General features: G+C 49.6%; 5 protein-coding genes across 5 annotated transcripts; 2 read left to right on the top strand and 3 right to left on the bottom strand.

Annotated features, from left to right (window-relative positions):
* Nucleotides 1-266: 266 nt before the first annotated feature.
* On the top strand, nt 267-1,830 carry APUU_11971S (OTU domain-containing protein; the record flags this gene model as incomplete). The annotated part of the gene is made up of 3 exons (XM_041698120.1): nt 267-504; nt 581-1,011; nt 1,075-1,830. The coding sequence occupies 3 exons, from the start codon at nt 267-269 to the stop codon at nt 1,828-1,830; spliced, it is 1,425 nt and encodes a 474-aa protein (XP_041551337.1).
* A 1,196-nt stretch (nt 1,831-3,026) lies between these two features.
* Nucleotides 3,027-5,533, bottom strand: APUU_11972A (MHYT domain-containing protein; the record flags this gene model as incomplete). The annotated part of the gene is made up of 4 exons (XM_041698121.1): nt 3,027-4,451; nt 4,515-4,700; nt 4,760-5,324; nt 5,379-5,533. The coding sequence occupies 4 exons, from the start codon at nt 5,531-5,533 to the stop codon at nt 3,027-3,029; spliced, it is 2,331 nt and encodes a 776-aa protein (XP_041551338.1).
* A 7,194-nt stretch (nt 5,534-12,727) lies between these two features.
* On the top strand, nt 12,728-14,073 carry APUU_11973S (uncharacterized protein; the record flags this gene model as incomplete). The annotated part of the gene is made up of 4 exons (XM_041698122.1): nt 12,728-12,877; nt 12,941-13,374; nt 13,430-13,510; nt 13,590-14,073. 4 exons carry the CDS (start codon nt 12,728-12,730, stop codon nt 14,071-14,073), a joined length of 1,149 nt encoding a protein of 382 aa, XP_041551339.1.
* A 1,437-nt stretch (nt 14,074-15,510) lies between these two features.
* TRX2 (thioredoxin family protein) lies at nt 15,511-16,353 on the bottom strand (the record flags this gene model as incomplete). The annotated part of the gene is made up of 3 exons (XM_041698123.1): nt 15,511-15,808; nt 15,878-16,084; nt 16,295-16,353. The coding sequence occupies 3 exons, from the start codon at nt 16,351-16,353 to the stop codon at nt 15,511-15,513; spliced, it is 564 nt and encodes a 187-aa protein (XP_041551340.1).
* A 728-nt stretch (nt 16,354-17,081) lies between these two features.
* Nucleotides 17,082-19,463, bottom strand: APUU_11975A (uncharacterized protein; the record flags this gene model as incomplete). The annotated part of the gene is made up of 1 exon (XM_041698124.1): nt 17,082-19,463. The coding sequence occupies one exon, from the start codon at nt 19,461-19,463 to the stop codon at nt 17,082-17,084; it is 2,382 nt and encodes a 793-aa protein (XP_041551341.1).
* Nucleotides 19,464-25,075: the final 5,612 nt, after the last annotated feature.

Genomic DNA, 25,075 nt, shown 5'->3' on the forward strand with positions numbered 1-25,075 from the left:
AGGGCATTTTTCCCTCTTGGTGCCTTGCTGAGGCAGGCCCCGTGCCTTTTAATCATCCAATTTTTCCCGAGTCAACCCTGGCTGTTACTATTTTTTTAAGCTCCGTATTTCTTTTTCCTCTCCTCCGAGTCCTCCATCCTCGCTCCACCGACCCTTCGTCTCTCCCCATTTCGAGCCCTCTTTTCTCCCCCTCACCCTGGCTCGACGTGGCTCTCTTCGTTACCCTTCTCGATGAGGGTCCTTCGTGGGGTAGGGATTTTTCAACCATGGCTGATGTCCCCAGAGGCGCCAGAATTGTGCCTATAATTGCCCCTCACCATGATAGCCATTTCGAAGAGAGCTCAGTCAACGATCACAACCCTGAAAATCCGCCATCGGAACAGAGCTCCCAAGAAGACCGCCCCCCAGCCTCCAGAACTACACGCGGGAAAGCTGAGACAGAATGTTTGGAGCTTGCTAGCCTCACTCAGCTAGGGCTTTATGCTCTTCCTACCGAGGGTGATGGTAATGAATCCCCAACGTCGAGACTCCATTCTTGTCTTGCCTGGATTATGTAGTGTTTCTAACTCTCTACTCGTAGGTAATTGCCTCTATTACGCTCTATCGGATCAATTGTACGGAGACTTCCACCATGCCGACCACATCCGAACGCGGCTCGCAGACCACATCTTTGCCAACCGGGAATACTTCATGAGCTTTATAGCAGCAGCTGGCGGGGAGCGTAGGGCACCTAGACGTGCGGCAGCCGAAGCAGCTAGGAATACCTATTGCTCGTCATCATCCGCAAGTCCTGCTCCTCCTCCGTCGGTCAAAGATAAGGAACGAAGCTTTGACTCAAAGGTAGCAGAGTCACGGAAGAACGGCGTGTGGGGTGGAGCAGAGGAGATACAAGCATTTTGCCAGTCTTTCAAGAAGGACGTCAATGTCTATACAGAGTATGGGATTCAGAATTTCCGTGACGTTCACGCTCCGCGGGACGAGGAAAGAGAAACCATGCACATTGCCTTTCATGTAAGAGCTGCCAGCACTTATTTTGCTGGTCTCTTTCCTAATCCTCACACTTATTTTTTTTAGGACTTCCATCATTATTCATCGGTGCGGCATTCTAATGGTCCTCACACGGGCTTGCCGTGTATCCCTAAATTTGACAAAGCAACCCTGGATAGCACTGCGCCGTCGGAAGGCAACGTAGTAAATGTGGCCTCCCCATGGAAAATATCAGTTATTCAGGAAGGTCTCGGCGGTAAGTATGACCGTGAAACCATAGTGGAAGTACTCGAGCAATGCCGAGGCAACATAGACAATGCGTTTATGAACCTCATTGGCGATGATGCCAACGCACAGCCCCTGGAAGCTCCAACTTCGCGAGCAATCATGAAGTCACGGTTTCAACCATCTTCGCGCTCTTCGTCTCCATTTAGCACTGGAAGTAAACGATCAGCCGATGATAGCGATGAGGAAGACAATCCTCGACCCGCCTCGCGGCGCTCTCGGGTCCGTGACCAAAAACGACGAATTCTCCCAGACGTTACAGTTGGAATAGCATTTCGGGATGATCAAAACGATCTTGTTTCCCTACGTCTTAGGGTGAGCCCTGATAAGGGTGTATCAACTTCTTCAACGGATAATGGCAAGGAACAAATCGAGCCGAACTCACCCGAATCGCGAGAAGAGAGCATGTCTCTCCCAAGGAAGGGCAGGAGACTAAAGCCGGGAAGGAAGCAAAGCATTGAACCTAGTGATACCTCAAGCCAACAGAGCGAATCTAACACAACCGAGCAAAAGTTACGCCGGAGTCAACGTATCACCCGGACCCGCAACGCCCACTAAACCTTATTTCTTTACCTCGAAACGATCCACGATTCTATTCGGATCATTGCATCACTTCACGGCCATCTCCTTAATCTCCCTCATTCCTCCATTGCATTCAAGTGTGTTGGGTGGTCGTTTTTTTCTATGGTTGCATTATTCCAGAACATATTGTGTCAGCGACTTAGCGGTTGTTTTGAAATTTCTCCGATATCTGACAGCATTTGGAGCTGTCTGTGCGACCCTGCCATCAAATCAGTTCCTCGATCATGCCACCCTACCGCGCGAGCGTCCTGTATGCATGCGTAACTGTTTTTCACGGGGCTTTGATTGGACCGGCCTACGTCTTTTGCATCTTGCACTATTCAAAACTTGCATTCGGCCCGTTTCTTGAGGTTCTTGTTCTTCCTCCCTACCCTGGTCGGCACAAGTGTTACGTCTGGCGCCTCGCATTTGCTTTTTTACCCTCCCCCTTTAACGCATTTATTTCTTGGACCTCTTTGAGAGAGGTCGGCTCTGATTCGGCTTGGGTTTTGCTTCAGGTGTTGCTTTGGCGTATAGGTCTGGGAAAAAGAAAGACATGAAGGCCACCCTGGCAAATTTGGCGGGCTGTTTAGAATTTAGAAATGCTTTCCTCACCTCTTTTGTTCCTTGCTCATATTCGTGAAATCTAGCTGGACTGGTTCACTATGTGGCTTACAATCATCAACCACAATTTCTCTATGGAAATTAACTCTTGAGTATGTTCTACGTAGGTTGTATCTATTTATTGGCCATGTAGCATTCACTGTTTTCCACTGGATCTATACAGCAAATAGCCTCCCTGAATGACGAATTTGTTGAAAATCTTTTATTGTAGATAGCACACTTCTATATACATAAGGCATCATTATGTTCAATTGCTCCTCGTCTTGCTATCATTACCAACCATTTTGCTCTTTTTATCTAAAGATAAAGCCATGCGCCAGCATCGAATAATAGAGTATAATATACCGGATGAAAACAAATGTATAAAAAAACTCCAGCCATGACCATGCAATCGGATTCTATGGATTTACAGGAAGTGTATGTCTGTTCGAAAAACGCGCAACCTGCATTCAACGAGCGCAATAGGGCATCGTGAGGGATGATGGGCGCGGCGTCGTATATGGGAAGGTGAGATGGAGAGGGTATCGTTTAGGCATTATGAAGTATTGTCAAGACGAAGTCGGGTCAGGTCAAAAGCTGGGATCTGGGCGCAGACGTATCCCAGGGGAATAGCAGAGATTATAGAGTTCGTCGACGTAGGTGTGGGCAGCTGAACTACCAGCCTCCACAACAGTGGTCGAGGATTGTCTTCCAAGGGCTGCTTCAATCGCTGGGTCGCGTAATCTCGCCACGTCGACTTTGACTTCTTTGCAGACGATGATGTCTCCCAATGGCGTGGCATCCGTGAGAGTTTCCTGAGATGCCGTCCGCTTGCACTCTGGGATCCGCTTTCGGGACGTCCAGAGGTTCAGTTTGGAAATGATTGATGATTCCGTTTCAGAGTCGGTAGGGGAGTTTGTGCGGATATTAGAAAAGAGAACACCTTCGCTGAGTTCTTTGGCGAGCCCGTCTACATCGGTAGCGCCGCTATTCACTTGTTGTTGAATGCGGAAGAGCCGAAGGGGCATAAAGGTATAGTTCGGGTTGGTAGTACGCGTGCTCAATGATCCAACCGTACAGAAGGCGAGTAGCATGCATGTCTTCTCGTCGGAGATCCTTGTGCTGCGGCACGGCGCAATTAAAGGACGGGGCGAGAATCGCGATGCGGAATTGATGTCTGCTGGAAGCGAACTAGCAAGGTATGTCATTGCTCGGATTAAGTCTTGACGAAACTCGTCGGCATCCTTGTGACTTCGTGCGTTTCCGGAACTCAACCAATCTAAACATGTCTGGATTGGCCATCCCTCCATATGTGAGATCAGCTCCAGATGAGGTATTTGCAAGCGTCTCGTTTGTAAGGTCATCGACGGTAGTGGATTTGAAGTGCCAGTGGCGGTTAATACTTCGAAACGATCATGGACAGTAGGGCGGGTAATAAACGAAATGAGATGAACGCCAGGCTTGAAGTCCCGGTTAGACGTAGCGAAGTCGCGCATATCCTTTAGGTGGATTTCTAGCGCCTCTGATGTAACATTCATACGGCTGGAGAGTAGAGTCGTGATGGTATCAATTGTAGCAAACCTAAAACCGGACGCTGCGAGCCGAGACGCTTCTTGCTTTCTCAGTTGGCGAACTGTAAACATCAACTGGCCCTTTCCTGCGCGTAGACGGGAGTATCCCATTGCGCGTGAAAACCGTGACGATGGAATAGATGTGGCTAAAACATCATCGTACAACATACCCAAATCATCCAAGGGCTGTCGAACCTGATCAGCAAGATCATATGCTGCCACACAAAAGTGTCGCTTGAACAGCTCATCAAAGCCTGCATTCAGCTCTGCTTCTTGCTCCGGATCCAGTCCCTTGGCAATGTATCGCCGGTGTGCCTCTTGCTCTGTATCTATCCTGTCTCGCATATATGGAACAACCTCTTTGATAAGGCTCCAGTTCCTGCTTGCTCGGAAGGCCCATAGGAACGCGGGATGGGTTCGAGTGAGGTCATCGTCGTTGAAAGTCTAGATTGGATGAAATGGTGAGCTTGTGGCGGGAGGTGGTATCTAGCAGAAACTGCGACTCACCTTTCCGATATAACGATCGACTATTTTCCTGGTAGGAAGAAAAGCATGCGGCGTAACCATAATGCGTCCTTCCGGGTCAAAGAAAGCAGAGGCCAAGACCAGCTGTTGTGCCTGTATTCTTAACTTTCTATGGTCACCATTAGCAGTTATAGCACATGCTGATAAGACAGCACAGGCAACAAAAGCCTAGGACGGTTCGGTTAGTTTTTCAGCTACCCGCTTCGTGTTTAAAATCAATGACTAACCAGAACAGAGCATATAATGACAGTTTGAGTTCGAGATAACTGGCCACCAGTGCTCGCGGATGAATCATGTTCTTTGTATGTTGTCCCAACAGCAGCAATCCAATGCATGCCAGACACGGCCACCGCCAAAAGGCAGCTGCAGACTACACGCCTCCACCAGCGATTTGTCCAGGAAGCTCTCCATCGAAAGAAGATGCTGAGCGCAGCAGTGCTAGCAAATACCGCGATCACTGCAGAACCGGCCACGTTTCCAGCATGGTAGCCACATTTGTAATTGTTGATACCCAGTTGGCCAACATAGTGCATTCCACATACTGACCCTCCAGTCAGCACCCCTCCTATTAATATCCTGGAATAGCCTGCCTTCTCACTGGTCCCAGCGGCATAAAAGGCTGCAAGCAAGACAACCACGGGAAGGACGAAGGAAACACCGGTGAATGACATGCTATAAAGGACCTGAATGCTATCATCTCCGTTACCGAGAACGATCGCGCGGTTTCCGATAAAATGCATGCACCAGATACCAATTCCCCCCATTGAGATCGCAGAACTGAGTAGCAGGTACCTGTTTCACCAACCAGTCAGTGTTGTCCAAGTCATATGTGGCTCAGCCACTTACCAGTTGTAAAACCCAGCTGCCGATGTCCGCCGATGAAGCAGTTCAAGTGTGGTGACACATCCCATCACACTGACAACGTAGGATAGGACAATAAAACCTGCCAGATAGGAAACTTCTAGACGCCCCCCGTTGGGGGAATCGTCCATATCTAACATGACTCGAATGGACAATCAAGTTGAGAGACCGTATTTATATAATAAAAAAAGGAAAAGGAAAAGGAAACGAAATAAACATTCATAGTGGACAAAGCATAGGTACAACTAAGACAATTTGGCACTGAGAGCAATCAAGACGAAGAAGCGAGAAAACGAAGGCGAAGAAATTGACACCAGCATGGTCAGCAAGGCTTGCGCGGCGGGCTCAGCTTGTTATAGTCGTAGCGATTAATGGGAATTTCCACTTGCTCCAATAATCGGACGCAAATTGTTTGAGGGCTCGTCAAGGCTGGAAACACTGGGATGGCCGTGACACACACAAGCCCCGTAGGCGTCTCACTTGGCGTGGATCCAACTTCCATCATGCATATCATTTTCGTTGGATGCTAGGTAATAATCGCAGGAGGGAAACCATGGTTACAGTTTTCAGCTCGGGAGTCCGTGGGAGGACAATTAGCCTCTCGCTCTTCTTCACCATAATTACGAGCCCGCAAGATGCAATTAGATCGAAAGATCGTGGGCGCACTGGGCCTCTTGACCAGATCCCAGAGCCTGATAGGAACGATGGGGCCACGATAGATCCACAGCAGGGCCAGAAAGTTGGCCCGATCTGAGACTAGGCCTGCCAGGGCTACTCCTGACGACCAGTTGTTTTACCCGGACACCCCGAATTTTCATCTCGAATTAATATTGGGGTCAAAAGCTGAGGTTTGTCTGGTGTGAGGTAATTGATTCGTCTTCAGCGGATCAAGATCCCTGCGATCTATTGGCAAAAGGATCTCGACAAGCAGGTTCTAGTATCCGAGCCGTGGACGCGGGACTACCGCCATCTTGGATTGGCCAAGCAGCCATAATCCCAGCATCGTAAAATAGTAATAAGCAGGGTTATTACCTCGGCCGAAGGTCTGACCACGCCTAATGTAAAACTTGAGCAGCAAAGCCACCTGCTGTGGAGTCCAGAGAGTCAGTCAGGTAGTAGTGGTGAAGTTTCTGGAATTGGACAGCCATTCTTTTGGCCAGAGAGAACCTTCGATCAATGTTGAAAGTGGGGACAAAAGCAATGCGCAGTGAGACGACGAGCTCTGGAAACAACACATTGTTTTTGATGATCAGTCTGGAGCTTGGTGTCTAGGAGAGAGAGTTGCCAGATTGGCCCGTGGCCGAGAAACTTGGAGGCCTCCGGTGTATCAGCTCGAGCAACACAGTCCACCTGATCGCACATGGCACGCCCACACGTGCTTTTCTTCGCCTGGTAGACAAGCACAAGCCCACTGTTTTCCATGCGCGACATCGCCCCAAATTATTCCAGCCGGCAATAATGCATTGTGTCGCTTAATCTCGGATCTACACGAGCACGGCGGCTAACCAGACGGCCCTGACGATCCGATGGATATCGCCGACAGGTACTAACCATGCACCACGTAGTATATAGGTACGTAGTGTCTCCAATTCGGACCTCAAACTGACATCCGATGGCTAAAGGTGTAAACGCTAAACACCGAAACTTGGACTTTCGAACGGACACCCCAGTCCCAAGCACGAGCGCCTCCTTGCTATGGCCATATCTGCCTAAGTGATCGGAGCCCCACCGGATCGAAAATTCGCTACTCGAAACGAACTCCTTGGCCGCATCCGCAAATCCCACCATATCTGATCAGATCTCGATCTTGTGGTTCAAGTGGTCTGCAAACAAGTTAATATCTGCCCGAGACCAAGGGAGTACTAAGAGATCCCCCCCTTTTTTTTGTTTTATCTCTGCGCTGTTACTCCGGCCTACAATCGAACTTATTGCTGCTGTTACATGCGGGATTCAGCAAACGATTGTGGCGTTCGCCGTAAGAGCTGAGCTGGGCTACTGCCATTCGGCCGACCTCGGTACCAATTTCGTGTCTGGATTGATTAAAATATATTAAATATGGAGCTATTTCAGCAAGCCTAGTTCGCTTGACGTAAATGTCATAGTGATAAGGTTCCCACGTGGAAATAATGCACACAGCATTGACATTTGACACGCCAAATCCAATGCCGGCTTGCAAGTTCAATAATTTGCGAACATTTCATTTATGATTCGACGAACTATTCAGACATGTTTGTTCCATGCTTGATGTCAATCAAAGAGGTCCTTTTTTTTCCCCCCGCCTCTAGACAGGTAATGTTTTGTTCCAGAAACAGACCTCGAAGTGCATACAATGCACCCTAGGTTCTGGGCGTCGCCGATTATTTTCTAACTTTCCCAGCACTTCGCGTCTTCCCACTATTCTCTAAATACTCTTCATTGGAAGCTAGACACCCAGAGTCTGCTTCTTTGCGAGCTTGGTTCACATTCTGTTCGTACGGCTTCCGATATTCCCTGGGACACCTCTATCACGCCTGTGGCCCATGTCCTTTACCATTTAATGCCCCCAAACGAGGCATGCAGACGAGGGAAAACCTTTAAGCTGGAAAGTAATTGGACGCCGGCATCTTTCAAGCAACTACGTTGCTTAACCGATTCGGCAAAAATATGCGAGACGATGATTAGCCGATAACTTGAGGTATGCTTGTGTATTCACTAATTCGCGAGAAACCAGCGTTCATCCTGCCTCCGGTATCCCAGGGACTCAGATTCCCTTTGGTCCGGCAGGCTAGAGGTCTAAATCGGATGATGAGGTGCCCATGGTCTCTGACGAATCAATTCGGCGAGTAAGAGGAGTCTTTCATGAAGTTGGCAAAAACGAGAGCACTACGATGCTACTGTTAAGCTAGGGGGGTTCGATGGATGTCGAATGTACTCAAGTAGCAGAGCCTTGGAAGGTACATGTGCTTTTTTACTATATTCAAAGAGATAGCAAAATGCCATCACATATCCCTGTTAGCTCTTAGTTATGGTGAAAAAGAGTGAAAGGCTAGTCATTCTCCTTGATTCAACTATTTTAGAACTATCGTAAAATCTAACTAAGCTAACAGCGTAGCTACCCGGCCAGCCCTTTGGTGTTCCCTGACTATTTGTCACGAGTAGTGTAATGCGACTGCGGTCTTATAGTGGTCGAGGGTGGAAGGCTCCTTGAATATATCATTGCTTTCCGTTAACCAGGCTTCAAATATTTTCAGACAGCATGATTGGATCCTTTTTACTATGTCGATCGCCTCTGGGCTTTTCCGTCGATATAGGCCGTCATTATTAGCGTAAATACTGAAAATTTTGATCAAGCGTTCGTCCGCGCGTCGAAGGTGATCGGAATTTGAGCAGGTTGAAAACGACACGCCATAGTTGACTTTGAACAATCTTTCCATAACAGGGCTTTCTTGGTGTCTACTGTGTCCATGGGCGTTATTATTCTGATATCCCTTAAGATATCGCCGCCATGCACGAAGCCGTTCCTGTCTGTAGGGTCGGAATTGATGCCAGCCCATTCATCAAGGGTGCTAGCTCTGATTGTACGTGCAGTAGTTTCTCACTGGCGGAGGTCAGACTTGATCGTTTCCACGGTTTCAGTGAGGTTTTCAAGCGTCTCAAGTAATGACGGGCCTTCCATGTTGCCAACAATTTGGTCCTGGGTATAAATTATAACGGGTATTGGTGTAAAAAGCTGCTGACGGATGTCTTTCCACCAGAGTTTCAACAAAACAAAGGGAATGTATTTGGAAGATCAGGCCGTGGACGGAAGTCCAATACCACATGATCCCAAAAAAACCGTCTTCAGCAGCTCGAAGGATGTCCCTCCATCATGTCTATTTCTTGAATTATAGTTAGTGTCTGTTGGGTTCTGTTGGGTCATAGAATGATGTTCAGTGGACGTCTAACTTTACCTTCTGGCTTGACGCCATAACTAGGCTTGGGCCTATCATCAAGTTGCAAATAGCTGAAAGTTTTCCAAGGTTTTATTTAATGAGTGGTGACACGTAGCTCAAATGCTATGACAAGAGACGCTAGACTGCTACACCAAAAGCCCTGCAAGACTGGTGGCTAGCTATCTCTAACAAATGATAGATGTGGGTAAAGTTGCTGAAGGCTCGAATAATAAATCGTTGGTGAAGTTGTTGAAGACTTGAATAATGTAATAACATCGATGAGCTGGGGGTTTGTCGCGGAAGGTGCGAGTTGGGCGGTGTTGCCTTCGTAAGGCCATGGACGATTGGCAGCTCCAGCAACCAAACTGTCTAGGTAGTGTTGAGGAAAGAGCGAGGGGGTTCATGAAATTCTGCCTGCTTACTAGAATTCTTTGTCATCCATTACCAACGAAGCATCTATTAGTGAAGGCCTTCAATATCAATATTCCATGAAGAACTATTCAGAATTCTTTTCTTTACCTATCCTGCAAAAGTAGGCAATCGCACCATGTTGTTGGCAGTTCCAGCAACCAAGCTGTCTAGGTAGCTGGCGTACACGAACACGCGGTCTAGGCCTGCACTGGTGCACACTCAATAAAGATATCCCACGTCAGTCGGTTTTGTTGGAGATAGCTGGCTAGCCACCAGCCTTGCAAGGCCTTCTGGTGTAGTGGTCTAGCGTCTCATCGGGTTTCCCTGTTGCTAGTGGTAATACCGTCGAAAGCGTGCTAAGGGTTGGGCAATTTATAACCTTCTTAATTTTATTTTTATTTTTCGGTTTGGTGCCTCACCAACAGGTTCCGGGCAGGCATAATTCGGATCTTCCAGATCTCCCATCTGCACAGATCTTGTAGATCTTGTAGATCTGTGCAACGATTCCGAAATCGTCGTGGTCATTTAGGACGTCCATGGCTTCGCTTTGAAGCAGCTGGCAGCCGCAATAGCTGCAGGGAAATGAATAGTAAATTACTGAAACGACTATAAATCTTAGCATTATCTGTCCCCTGATATTCAAGTTGTATTGACGTACTGCAATTGGTGCTGGGATACGCCCTTGGTAGGATACATAGGTAGCCCTCGTCTTGGCCTGTACCCTCATGAGGAGAGCGAATCCATTGGGATCGTACGGCCTTGGGCCTGTAGTGCCGGCCTGTTCCTATTCCATACGTCCAATAGCCAACCACCTCTGGCGTGGGCTCTGCGATTCGTCAAAAGAGAATAAATTCAGCGCGTTCTTCGAACTGATCCTGGGCAAGAGGGTTATGGGCCCATCATGGACTATGTTTCGACCAACTGTAGCGTCAGCTTGTACTGCTGAATGCGAAAAGGGCAGGATAAATGGCTAATATAACCAGAACTAGTGTACCAGCATGTATTATTAGTAGTAGATGTTCGAATTCCTTGCATAAATTAGAGTTATCCAGTCATTGTTAGGAAATGGCGACCCGAATAAATGGCTCTGGCTTGAAGAAACCCAGTAGTTATATGGAATATGAGTTGGTCAGTCACTGCTGGTGAGCTCTATTTGACCGGTTTCCCCAAACAGGTCGAATGGGAAGCAGCCAAGTATTCAGCACTTCGGAGACAGATATCCCATCATAGATATTCCCGTGGAAAGTCTCCCCCAGCTCCAGGTACATAAGAGGTTACTTCCAGAGCATGGCGAACCATCCCAAAAGTCGAACCCTTCTGAACAACGCGTTGGCTACTTATGGCACTTGCAGTATTGGCCTCGGCATCCAAGCAGAAAAGGCACTTAATGGGGGTCATGACAAACTCGTTGTGCAACGGCGAGAACAACGCAGCCGTGCAGCAGTAACATGGTCATGGTTACTGGCTGCAGAATTAAATGCACTAGCACTGGTAGCCCTAAGAGCCACCGGGCCCACCCCACGGCGGTGGAGAAAGCGTCAAGATGGGGAATGTACGATTCAGGAGCCAGGACCTCTGACCAAGGAGCTTGTCTTGTCTTGACTATCATTGAGTAATGACGGTTATTATAGGGCCCACCAGTTGTCAATTTCTTTCCGGAAAAGCAATTTCCGCCTCGAGAAATGAGTCAATCTCAATACGTACTGCAGACAGTGCAGGCTGCAGAAGCCCCCTTAGGTCCTTGACACCTGACAGAAGTTTCAGCGGGTCCTGCACTCACACTAAACAACCCGAGTCGTTTCGAATCGAGACCATGCGTGGACTTGGACCACTCTGGCTTTGCCCAGGCAGCACTGAGCAGGGTGTACCGTCTAACGGAATTGCAGACGTCAGCTCCTGACAGGCGATGGTCTGTTAGCGGTCACGGTTCGCAATGACATGTTTTATGACGGCATATCAGCCTAGGTGCTTGCGAATAAGACCACACCCCTGGAGCTTTGTCAAGGGGCAAGAACCGAGTAGATGTGGTACTACTGAGTCAGGAGAAGTGTCACTCGCCGTCTAGGGTTAGCCCAAGCAGCCTTCCCACCACCCAAAAAGATACACTAGAAGCCTTGAAGAAAACTGCAGGAACACAACGTTGAACTTTCAGGCCACCCCAGAACTTGGGGCCTTGAACGAACAAGTGCCGAAGCCCCGCCGTAAAATGGCCATGACTTAACCTAACCGAGGCCTCTTGCCGGGTTCGAAACACGGTAAACACCTAGCCCGGACACGATACCAAACAATCAAGGATCTTCTTGCATTCGTACCTTATCCGTACCTCGGCCATCGCTGGGCCGTGCAGTCCCTGTAACCCGTTACCCAGCCCAGTCGTTTAGCGACTTGAATTCGAACTCTGGTACACACCACGCGGGCGAAAGGAACCGTGGCACGAGCATCGAGTTCGACCCAAGATTTGTCTCCGCCCTACCAAATTGCTGCGGACCGCCAAATCGTGAATGTGGTCACGATGGGCATGGGCAAGATAGGCCAAGATAGATCGCTTGTTGATCACTGGGATCCTATGTCGCTCGTTTTCTGAATGCAGGGTAGCCTCAATTAAGCCCCATTCATCCAACCAGGGAATCTGGTGGGCTAGCTGGTTAGCAGCAACTTGCAACAAGCCATTGCCTCGTTATTAGCGAGTGGCGTGCGGATCACTCCTTGTTTCAGGCACTCCGCCGGAGTAGCCCTATCTGGTCTTCGTCTTCCGCCGCCTGGGCGATTCTGCAAGCAATCTGTGTAGGCGAATGGGGTCCACCCGGTATAGTTCCAAGTGGGCCAGTGCGCAACGAGACGCGGCCCATTAATTCCGTTCGGAAAGGAGATGATGAGATTCCCATGCCTTGGTCAACCCGACCTAACGGGACGTTCGTGTTTTTAATTGAGGCTGTTCCCAGCCCTCACTGCCTCCCCGTTTTTGACTTCTGACCCATCATATCCAAGCAACCTTCGGGGTCAAATCGAACTATGGCCATCACCGGTGATAATGCGCCCAGCGTGTCTGGCAGCGTCATTATGTTGACGGCTCTCGCCTTTATCAGTTTTTTCATGCGTGTATATTGCCGAGTGAGCAGAAGATCCTGGTCCGTGGAAGATTGGATCATGACGGCAGCAGTGGTATGTGTTACTTGACAGGCGATGCTTGGGGGGAGTATTGCAGCTAACGAAATAACCAAAAAGATACCCTTCTGCGCGCTGGCAGTAGGATGTATTGGGGGTTCGTTCAACGGTATCGGCATCCACGTCTCGCGGTTAAGCCAACCCGAAAATACAAAGTACCAGGCGGACGGTCAGAAGTTCTTCCTTATCTTCGAAGTGGGATATTGCGCCGCCATCATCCCAATCAAGCTCAGCATCAGTTGGATGTTAATTCGTGTGGCTGAGGGGCGGAAGATGTATATCTACATCCAGTATGCAACGATCGCGGTCTTCACACTGATGAATATCATCGCATTGATCTTCATCCTCACCAACTGCATTCCCACCGAGGCCATGTGGGACGCAAGTATTATTGAAAAGGGAGAAGGTCACTGTCAACCTGCTCACGTCCTGACGGATGTCTACTACGCCACTACCGCCGTGAACATTACCACAGACTGGATTACCGCTTTGATGTCCGTACCCCAATCCATGACTTGACAAAAGGCAGCCAGAACTAACTGCAGCCAGGCCAATCCCCCTCCTCTGGAATGTCCAACTCGACCGCAACAGCAAGACCGCCGTAATCGGCCTCATGAGCCTCGGAATCCTGTACGTGCATCTCCTCCCCCACCAACCTTCCGAAACCTGAAACGCAATCCCAAACTTACCTGCTGACCCCCCACTCCAGTGCCTCACTTTCAGCCTGCATCCGCCTCAAGTACACAATCAACCTCACCAACCAAACGGACTTCCTCTACGCCGTCGCCAACGTCGTGATCTGGGGCTTTGCCGAAAACGCCATCGGCATGTTCGTCGGCAACATTGCCACCCTCCGCCCCCTCTTCCGGAAGCTTTTCGACAGCACGCTCCGCCGAACAGGATATGCCAGCCGAAGCCGGCCTTCGCGTCTTACTTCCAACTATGAGCTCTCGCAGCACGGCCATTCGAAAAGCCAGGACGGGTACATGTCTTCGACTGTAACGGAGGTTAAGGGGAATCATCAGGGCAGGAGGGGACGCAGGGATAGTCAGCTGAGTGATGATGATAGCCAGAAGTTGATCTTCGATGGCAGGGGTCCTGGTGTTGGTGGCGTTGGCGTTGGTGCTGGTGCTGGTTCCCAGCGGACGGACATCATGGTTAGCCGACATGTTAATGTCACTTACGAGCCGTAGCGATAGGGCCTGGGCTCCGAAATACTAGCCATCCAGTATACATCTCGACAAAAATCCGGATAGTAATAATAATAATAGAAATGTATCGACGATTGACAAACAATTCCACCCGAGTAAGGGAAATGAAAAACCCCAACAAACCCTGTAGAACATGACTCACGACACCCAAGTGTGGGGACACGACACTCGTATCGAACCCATAAGATCAGCATCCCAAAGCACGAAAAACAAGATTACAAGATCCCGGGCCTCGCACGCTCGAAGGCTAAAGCCACGGTTATATTAACATGAAACAAGACGCGGGCTGGGGATCCGGCTGGGGGACCGGGGGCCGGGGTTAGTTCACGAGTTTAATATACTGTTAATATACGATATCCCGCCAGCTGGGGAACTAAGTTCGGCTAGCGAAGCCAGAGGATTGCGCCGCAATCGCATCTCAGAGTAGCGGCGGCTCTAAACATAACTATTGCCGAACTTGGTATCTTCGTCCGGAGTCCATCGTGGTCTGGTTGGAGGCGGCTCGGGTTCTCCGGTTGGTTCTGGCTTCTGTATTCTCTATCACTATCACACATGGCACTGACTCTTATTTGTGCTATATCACTGTATGGGACAGTGGCGTGTAGGATTAGAGTGTCGGCACGGCAACATTTCCTGCTTCTCTGGTGTAGTTCCTGTTAGTGCTAGGTTTACCGGGACAGTAGAAAGAAATAATAAATAACAGTTGGCGTGAAAGGTTTAGACTTGGTGACATTGTGCTACAAAATTATGGTTGTTGGTGCAATAGTCTAACCTACTTCGTACATGGACTAAGGTATCTGCAGGGCAGTGCTTACTGATGGGCCATGCTTTGCATATTGAAAGTAATGTCTCTGCATAAGACTTCATTCCCATATAAGCTAGTACCATCACTACGCCCTACCTGGCCAACTCAAAGCTTAATCAAGAGCTAGCCACGTTCACAAAGAACTAGGAAGCAATTGAATGCCTCATCCTAAGCATTTGCCTATGTTCTAGGGTAGTCTTTTATAAAGTTCGGCTCGGAGTGTGCTAGCGATGTCAAAATATACGGCTTGTTATCTTATCTTTTTTCTTCAGACGAAGGTAGGACTGTTTTTGCAGGAGCTGAGAGGCCTTCCTTGCCCCGGTAGAAACATGATTCCGGTGTCGCGGGTTTAGAAGCATAATGCTATTCAATGTCAATCTGGCTAGAGTCCAATTAAGCACAGGTTAAACATGACTCTACATGATCAGGCCAATACAGATTCAGCTTAGTTCAACCCAAGCCATGCGATTCCAATGCAGTGAAGCGCATCTATAACAGAAATCCACCTCCCTAATACCATAAATACAGGATACAGCAGAAGGCATCGAATATCAACAAGATATAAAGACAGCTTCAATTCACTAAGTTATGCAATTTGATTGGACACTGTGATCCTACGCAAGGATCTTCTGAATACCAGCCTGCAGAGCTGGGGGGTTGGCACCAACAACGGTGTCGACGACCTCGCCGTCCTTGAAGAGAAAGAACGAGGGCATGGCGCGGACACCAAGCTCAGCGGCAACATCGGACAGGTCGTCGACATCGAACTTGTAGAACTTGGCGTCGGTGAACTCTTCGGCGAATTGTTCGACCTTGGGGGCGATGGCCTTGCAGGGACCGCACCAGTCGGCAAAGCAGTCTAGAACAACGGGTCCCTTGGAGTTGGTGATCTTCTCCTTGAACTCTTCCTTACTGTTAAAGACAGGCATTAGACGTTAGCGAATGGGTTTCCTAGAATTGGAGAGTTTGTGGCTGACGTACGTGGTGATAGTCACAACGCTGTTGCCGCCCATTTTGGCTGGTGAAGGGTTGAATTGAACGGTGGAGGTGGTGGAGAAAGCTCGTCGGTTGCTAGCGAAGCCGTTGCTTGCTGAGGATCGCGGGAGTGCAGATGGGCGCGAGACAGTCGATGCGAGTGTAGATGCTCGTGAAGAGAAGGAAGAAGAGAGACGGGTGGATGGTTGAGGGCTATGTATGGCAAGAATGATTAGCTCGAAATGAGGGGCTACCAAAGAGGGGCAGAAATGCGCTTTTATAGTGGGCGAAATTCCGCCGGAGAAATGACGTTCCAAGTTGCCGCTCTCCGATGACTGACTAATCCAGCAATGGCTTTGCAGGCCACCAGGAAGGAGTCGAAGGACGCGGTGAAGGTAGTGGATGGTTCTATGGGACGCTTACCAACGAGGACGGAGAGCCCGTAGGACAGTGAACTGGTTTGTCAAGCGCAGAGAGGCCATTTTGATAGTGTTACAATGAGCAGATGAGGCAATTGGTTCGCTGATAAAGCTGACGGCGCCTGGATGCACGAGAACTGTCAAGAAGCGTGGCCTTTGGGCCTAACATCGGAGGCTTAAAGCGGCGGCAGCGGATGACGTGATTCCGCCGCTTATGAATCGGGGCGGTCTGGGCTCGACCCTGGGCCTCAGGCAGAATCGCTCTATCAAGCAAAACTACAACATTTTACAGAATAACTCTTTAAGATATTCATCAAAACCACATTACGAAAGATATAGCCAAGTTATGCTATCCTAGCAACAGTATATTTACATTACAGGTACCTTGCATGAAATATCATGGCAAGAAACAGCGCAAATGCTGCAAGTCTATCAAAAACAGTCCACAGAAAACCACATTGGGCCGTAAACCAGGGGTGACACAACTCTTCAAAATCTCGCCAATGGGGGTATCAACAAAGAGCACAAAAACAGAAAAGCAAGGCCGCCAGTAATACCAGCAGCATTAGTACGGCTTGTGCCGCGAAGAGGCCGTAAACAGAGCTACCTGGACTGCAATGCAAGCCCAAGGTATTTAGGAACAAACAAAACGTAGGAAAAGGCAAAGGAGTGACTGATACATAGGAAATGCAAGGAATGGCTAGGAGTATATACTCCAAAAAAGCAAAACATACAATATGCAAAACGCAGGGTAGTTGGCGAGAGTTTCATGAGTAAAAGCCGCAGCGGCATCATCGAGGATGCGCCTGGGTATTGGCGGCGGTGTCATCATCCGTTGGTAAGAGAATCTCGGCAGTATGTTCTTCAATCGGACTAATTCCCGCCTCCGCTGAGATCGGGGACAGAGCTTGAACATTGTTGAGGAGGCCTTCGGTCGACTTGGGCCGCACTGCTGGGTTCACCACAAGGACGGGCCGCTTGGCAACATCCTGGCGCCAAGTTTCGGCTGTTGGCTCCTGCTGAGAAGGGGCCACGAGGTCCTTGTCGGCGGCAGCATTGTTGGTTTCAGTGCTCACTTCAACCGGGAAGGCGCCAAAACCAACCTGAATCTGTGCGTCGCCTGTGTTCTCGTCACCCTTGAGTGACTTATCAAGCCCTTCCTCCGTTCTGTTTCGGGAAGACCGGCCTGAATTGGCTTGCTTTTGTGAAATACGACGCAGGAATTGGCCTGACATCCATGACCCTTCTGAGTCGACCGATGCCAAGGATTGCGACAAGGGTAGGTTATCTGGATCATCTTCGACACTATCAGCCCACGAGTTTCGACCATTCTTTACTCCATCCCGGTCATCTGTTCCAGGGATGGGATAGTAAGATTTGGACTGAAGATCGGGGACCTGGTCTTCGACCAGAGCTTCGTGCTCGGGAATATCTGGAGACTGAAGGCGCGAATCAGGTGGCGAGAGAGGCTCGTCACCAAAGTGTTCGGTAAACTTGGAATGAGAGCGTTTAAACGAGTTCGATCCAAGTAAAGCCCTTGGAGGAACGTAGGGAGTGGGAGCTGGGGTCGGGGTTTGCGTGTGAACTTTGAAGAACGATTCATGCGAAACGTTTTTCATCGGTGGACTGCTGTCTGGGAAGCGTTCTCGGTAGCTGCGCTTCAGACGAGAGCTACCGCGGCGGAAGATTGAAGTGATCGGGTTGACATGCGCACTGCTGTGGTCAGATGAGCGCCGTTCGGAGCCGACGGTCTTAGAGATATCAGACAAGGATTCTCGAGTCATGCCATAGAGTTGAGAAGAATTCGGGCTGTGTAGTCCACGTCTGGACGGTGAGTGTGAGGGTGAGAGTGTGCTGCGAGACATCGTCATCTCTTGAGACGGGCCAAAGCTGAGGCGTTGGGCGGCCTTTTTCTCACGAATAGAGCTGTCATCGATATTGCCAACGACGTGGGTGCTTTCGGGGGATTTGCGGCCGCTCCTCTCAACGTCTCTGGAGGTATCCCGCAGCCACGAACCTTCTTCGGCTTGGCCAGACAAGAACGCTTCTGTCTCTTGGGCTGTAGGTTGAGCTTCAGTTTGAGCTTCAGTTTGAGCTTCAGTTTGAGCTTCAGTTTGAGCTTCAGTTTGAGCTTGAGGGCTAGAGCGACCGCGCTGAGTCTCAGAATGGCCGTTCCTTTCGCCCTCACGAATTTTTGGAGACCCGGTAGGCAGTTCTTCAGGTTTTGGTACCCTCTGCGCAGTGCGTTGTAGCTTGCGGACAAGCTTCTCTTGGTCCTTCAGCTGTTGTCTTTCTCGGCGTCGGCGATCTCTGTCCATTAGCTCCCTCAATGTACCCGCATTAAGGTCGTTGGCCAGCTCATCGATTCTTCTCTTTGAGCGCAGATCCTCGTCGGAAACCTCGAGAGACGGCGACATTGTCCTCCGATCAGCCGGCTCCGGCGATTTCTGACTCCTGGGGTACGATGAACGAGGGGACTCCACGTATCGTATGACAGGGCGAGGAGTCCAAGCGGCAAAGCTGTTAACTTTGAAGGTATAGCTATCAGAGTGGTCGGAGAGCGACGAGGCAGCGGAATCTCGGAGTGAGAGGCTGATATCGGAGCGATGTCGGTCTATACGTCGACTCTGAGAACTATAAGCCCGACGAGCATCGATCTGCATAGGTTCGCCCGGTAGGGGGGTCGTTGCGCGCCGAGGAATGTCGATTGGCATGGAAGACATCATTTTAATCTCACGCTCCCTCGCAATCTCATAGATCTTCCGCTTGCTCAACCTCTTCTTCAATGTCGCGGGAGGTGAGCTGTTGCGCTTTGGTTTGCGAAGAGATGGTGTTCGGGGCATCGCTTGGAGCTCTGGGATCGGAGCAGATGAAGCTTGGAACGCACTCGCTTTCCCCTGTCGGTGACGCGCGCCCTGGAAGCTGGATGACGAGTAGTGGGCAGGCTGGGCTGTTGGGGTGTTGATACTGCTCAGATCGGTCGGAAAGTCGTCGACGGGCGTCGAGTAACGGTTCTTGTGACGTTTGGACCGCTTGCGAGATGGTTTCCTGCCTAGCTTGGCCTCGTCAAAACTGTGGCGAGAGTTTTGCGACATCGTGCCAACTCCGCGGGCATCTGCATCTACCTGAACGGTATTCCGCTTGCCCCTCCGACCGAACGGCCATATCGCCATGATGTCTTGTTTTGTCCGGCCAGCGAGTCAAACACAGAGGGCCCCTATTGCCGAATAGTCAAACTCGGCACGAAGGTCGGATTCATGGCAGGACGGTAAGACACGCGATCAGATGACAGACGAAAGCTTGACGGTGGACAGCCGAGGGTAAACGTCGAGGAACAAACAGTAAAGTGGAGGGCCTTAGATCGAGTTTCCCGCCAGAGTCGGCCGTAGCATGCAGAATACGAAGGAGTCGAGACAGCGGCGATGCGAGGCGAAGCAGAGACAAGAGGGTTAGTGAGCAGTATAGGCTGAAAAGAGAAATAGATTCGTCGATAGTTCTCGGGTTCAGCCTAGCCAGAGGCAGGTGGTTGTGGTACAAAGTCAAACGGTCGAGAAGAGTATGGCTGACTCGTACGTCAACGGCGGAGGCAGTAGTAGTGGGTGGCGACTTTGAGAGGTTCCCAGGACTACAAGCGTCGGGAGCACACGAAACCAAACAAACAGAGCAGTGGAATCAAAGGACGCCAAATGAATGGATGGAAGGGAAGAAAGGGAGGAAAGGAGAAGAAAAAAGAAAGACGGCCAGGCGAGGGAAATAATAACCACGAGCCCAAACGAGACCCAGTGATGATGTACGAGGGATGACGGAGGTCGAACTTCTGTGAGGGCCTGCCTCCAAGGACATGGAGTCATGGACTAGGTCGGTGGGCCTCTCGTCACCTTCGAACCGGTCGGATATGCTGATTATTCTTATTGACGCTTGCTTTTACTATTACTGGCCTCTGCATTATTTACACTGTTTTTCTGGTCCTTGGGACTGGCGGTCCTTGGGACGAGTTACACCGTTGACAGCGGGCCGGGCGGAGGACCTGTTTAATTACCACCCAGGCCCAGAATGTTCCAACTGCTGAGCTGCTCAATTGCTCATCCGCCCAGTGTCTTAAATCTCTGCATTCAGCATTGGCTTCTTTGTCTTACCTGGCGGCCCCTGGCGGCCAAATGTCTCAAAGAGCCAGGGCCGATTCCGAGCTATTGAACACTGAATCGCGATCGCGAAGATGGCAATCTCATCTGAATCTCCGTCTCAAGGCCTCTCTGGATGATGATCTTGCAAATTTCTTCGTGGGTGGAGCACCTCCAGAGACGCCAGCGTCCATCCCCCGGTTGAAGCCCAATTGAATCCCATTGTCGGTACCTGCCTTAGGGGCCGCCCGACCATACACTGGCGACGATTCTCTGCCGTTCTCCACCACACTCCTCACTCCATTCTTAGAAACATCATTTTAGGGGCAGAAGTGAGAACCCAAGGCTCTTCCTGTATCGAACCGAGCCAAGCGATTCTGAAATCTGAATTGACCGCTGTGCGTAATACGAATACCTCGTCCTCATGGCTGGCAAGTTGGCCGACGAGATTTGCGAAACCTGCCGGCGCTGATTCGCCCAATTTCTGTGATCCCGCCCATCTATTGGTATCACATGGTATGGTCAACTGCCTAAAGCACTGGCTCCATTTGCCTCTTAAGACTCTGAGCCACACTTCGTCGCCGTATCAGGGAGATTGGGCGATCGGGGCCGGCTGAGCTTGAGGCTAATTGCAGCACGAGGTACGGAGTTGATACGTCGAGTTCCAGGGTGAGAACTGGAAGGGGAAAAGGGCAGAGGACGGGAATACGGACGGACAAAACCGACGACTGCTGACTACGGTATACTACTCTGCTCCGCCGTACTAGTACTACATGGACTTTCATGAATCTTGGGGCATACTAATAATACACCGCATTAACTATCACCGCACACGGGGAAGGCCAATTTTTCCGCCCTTTCATCCAGGTGGTATTCAAATGCGTTCAGTGGGCTAATAATAAGCAGGGTGGCCATGGTGTATTTGACACCATGCTGAATTCCGAATCATTTATCTTTGCTATTAATATCATCCTTGTTTGAGGTTGCTGTGTCTACGCTTTTCTCCACGTCTTCAGATTCAAACTCCGGAGTACGGAGTAAACTGAACGAGATCTCTACTTACACACCTATAACATACACCCAGCTCAAAGCATCAGCGTGCTGACAACCCCACAAAGACAATCCCACCCTTCTTTCATCGAAGATCCTTCCTCGACGAAAAGCACTAACTGTCATTTTATCTTGCATTTATTGGTGGGGGATGTTCGGGTTCCCAAGAAGGCTGCATCAAGGTCATGCCCTAGGCCAAATACTACATAGCACTAACTACTATTGGATCTGGTGGTAAAGTAGATGCAAGTGCTGATAATACAAGTCAGATCTTAGTACTTACACAATACCAAGAGATGTTCATCATGATTTTCTTGAGTTAATTTTTCGTTCGGCTGGCTGAGCTTCTTTGTGTGTGGGTTTGGAGATATACTTAGTTAAGGATTACATCTACTAAGCGAACACCGATGCTTAATGCATGCAGTCTATTTCAACTCTCCTCACAAACCCTAAAGTTGCGAGTAATAAAGTACATCAGTATTGTTATTTGTTTTTTAATTTATATTTTGCTGGAGTGCCATGGATTTACCAGATGAGCCTGCAGAAGCGAAGGACTCGGGGCTGCGGTTGTAGGGCACCACGTCTGATTTGCGTTGGCAGGAGTCACTCCTCGCTGCTTTGTGACTGGTATACTATTTGTACTACACCAAGTAGTACTTACTACATCAAGCACGACGCTGCAATACTGCAGAATAGATCTGCCACTAACTGCTGCTATCTGCCTGCCACCATCCTCGGGACGCTGTTTTTTCTTTGTTTTTTCTTATCTCATTCGCACGGTTTCATTCATGGATTCTTCGCCCGGTTGAGTTTGCCAGGACGCAGGTAGAGGCGCTGGATTCTGTTTTGGTTCATGGGACTTTGGGTGGGGCCCTTAAATAACTCATGTAAATCATGTCAAGATCTAATACTCGTCTACCATGTTGAGGTGAGGTGTGCTAAGTACGACAATGTTGACCAACCCCCAAATGCACCTGCACTGTTATCCAACATAATAATTGCACCTATGAACCAGAGATTCTGCAACATCAGGAGAGATATATGGAGAATTGTGGGACATGGCAATAACGGCTAAACTGATACAGCCGCGGTTTCAGAACGATTGTAAATGCTGACTCGCAAAAATGGCCTGCATTGGTAAGAATAGAAACATAAACACAAAGCCGCCGAAAAGTCAACAACCAATGCCGCTGGCACGGACTTGCAGTGTCACCCCAGCGCCGACCTGGGGAAGGAAGACGTCCAGATGTGGCAGCGTCTGATTCGAACGATAGAGAAGTTGATGTACAAAAGTTTATATGGAAAGGGAAATAGATAGTTTAATCGAATGATTGTCGGGTATCTTTTGATCTCGTGCGCACCGTCTATTGGGTCGTTGAAGAACGCTTCCGGAGCCTGTTTGGTTCTCGTTCGAGAACCCGATATCGCCGGCTTAGTCGACGGCTTAGAAGTCCCCTTATAGACCAGGACTCGCGACTATCGGTATGGGATTCGGTTGCGTGCTCACCGAGCGAGTCTTTTTGTCTATGGCGGTCGTGATTGTGGTGCTGAGACCCGACATAGAGCTCGGGTTGGTCGGAACGCAGCGTGGCTATCAATGAATCTGCACCCATCGTCTAGAACGAAATGTAGTGTGGTGTGGTGTGGTGTGGGGGCAGGTCTGGGTTCACGCAAGGAGAGTCTAGCCTGGAGGGGTAATTTTCGAAGGGCTTTCTGAACGTCTTTCTGTGATTTAAAGAAACACGCGAGAAGTTTGAAGGCCAGAGAAATCCCGACACAGCGGAGTGAAATGGGGGAGATTGATGAGACCGAAGCCGAGCGGGGTCTCCGGGATACTGCTTGCGTGTATACGCCCCAAAGGTGGCTATGATTCCGCGTGAGGCTTGGTCCGTGGGTACGGCTGTATAGTTTACCTCTCCAGCGGGTGGTCAGTACAGGCGTATCTACGATGGGGTTTGATTACTACTGCGGCTTGAGTTCGCGAACTGAGCGAGATGAGATGCCGGGTTTGTCCGCTGCATCTTTGTCTCGTAAGAGATCGGTCATCGGATGGAGGGGAAGGATGACATCACGTGTATGTCCCAGACAAAGAAAGAACAGACTCGTGATGAGGGCCTCGATGGCGGATTGCATAAAAAAAATGGTTTGAATCGGGTCAGAGAAACTGAAGCTTCCAGGTCTTCTTCTGTTGTCGCCATGTCACAACAGCCAGATCTATATCACACCGCCGTATTAGGTATTGCCTTCTCAGCCTGAGACATGTCCAACGGCCCCGAGGAATAACGGCAGTAATTTACTCCAACTCCATTTCTGGGGACGGAACAAAAACGGCTATTCCACCGACAGACCAGACTCCCCAAGCGTATCCGTATAACGAAGAAGACCCCAGCCCAGATCCGGTGATCACTTGCCACTCCCGTCCCAACGGCATCAACAAAGTCGAAGCCCCGCGCGTGACAAGATTCCGCTTCAAGCCGCCAATGTGAAGATGATCATTATTGGAGCCATGGTTTGAAGAAAGACCCCTCCAAAATTTGGATTGGAAATAAGCACAGGCTCCCATGTGCGCTCAAATCTAACGGCCTCACCCCGCTTCTATAAACTTTGGCAGCAGAGGTGCATAAACATTTAGGTGCCCTCGGGTTTTCTTTTGCTACCTGATCAAAGAAATCCATCTGACCAGTACTCGAGCTTAGCGGAAGATTTAGGCCCGTAACTCGGCCTGAACAGTGAATGCTTGTGACTGATCAATCCCATATAACTCCGTTCCTCCCACTTTCGGTTAACGGGTATTGAGGTATAGCAACACCGTATCTGATTTCACGAAACAAGAACTACTCAGTACAATATAAAATTCTTCCTCTTCTCTCCACTTGGAACAAGCCCTATTCCTAATATTTCGGTCTAAAATCCATGCAACGTACTCTAAGATGGCCGCCCTCTGGCTCTTCGTAGCGTTTGGCTACCTCCTCCTTTATGCATTTGCTTCCATGCATGCACAAATAATTGACACTCAATTCCTGCTTCTCAAGCGGATCGCGGATTGAACGAAGTCCTAAATGGGGAAGGAACACCTCCCGAAATAGCACGCGCCCCTAGCATTGGAGCCAGCCTGGAATAATCTGGCTAAACCGGTCGCCCAGCCTCCAGGGAAGACTCCAGCTCTTCTTTCGAGAAACCTGTCACCATTATGTGCCAGCATTTTCGACTACTCGGGTTATTGGTTTTGGTTTGGTCCATGAACGGACTGAGGCTCCGGAAGCAGGATCTAGAATTAGGGATTGCGTTACAATGAACGGGAACAATGACTGGAAGAACGACTGGATCATTTACGATTAATGATTACGGCTTGGGCATGAAGATTTGCGGGACAGATCTATGGCATGACTAACATGGGATATGTGAAAAGGAATCTTTCGTGCTAGTATTGCGCTTGAGGCTTCCTTAGGTTATGCAAGGTTTCTCATGTTTTGTTCCCTTCTATGAAGTGTGCCAATAGGATGATGTGTTGTATGATGCATAAATCGTAGCTCGTACGTTGTTCTGGTGCTATAGACCAGCACCAAAAGAGTCTGCAGTGTTTCTGGAGGCCCCGGAAGGCCACTGGTCATATG

Source organism: Aspergillus puulaauensis, chromosome 1 (assembly GCF_016861865.1).
Source record: "Aspergillus puulaauensis MK2 DNA, chromosome 1, nearly complete sequence".
Taxonomy (NCBI): Eukaryota; Fungi; Ascomycota; class Eurotiomycetes; order Eurotiales; family Aspergillaceae; genus Aspergillus; species Aspergillus puulaauensis.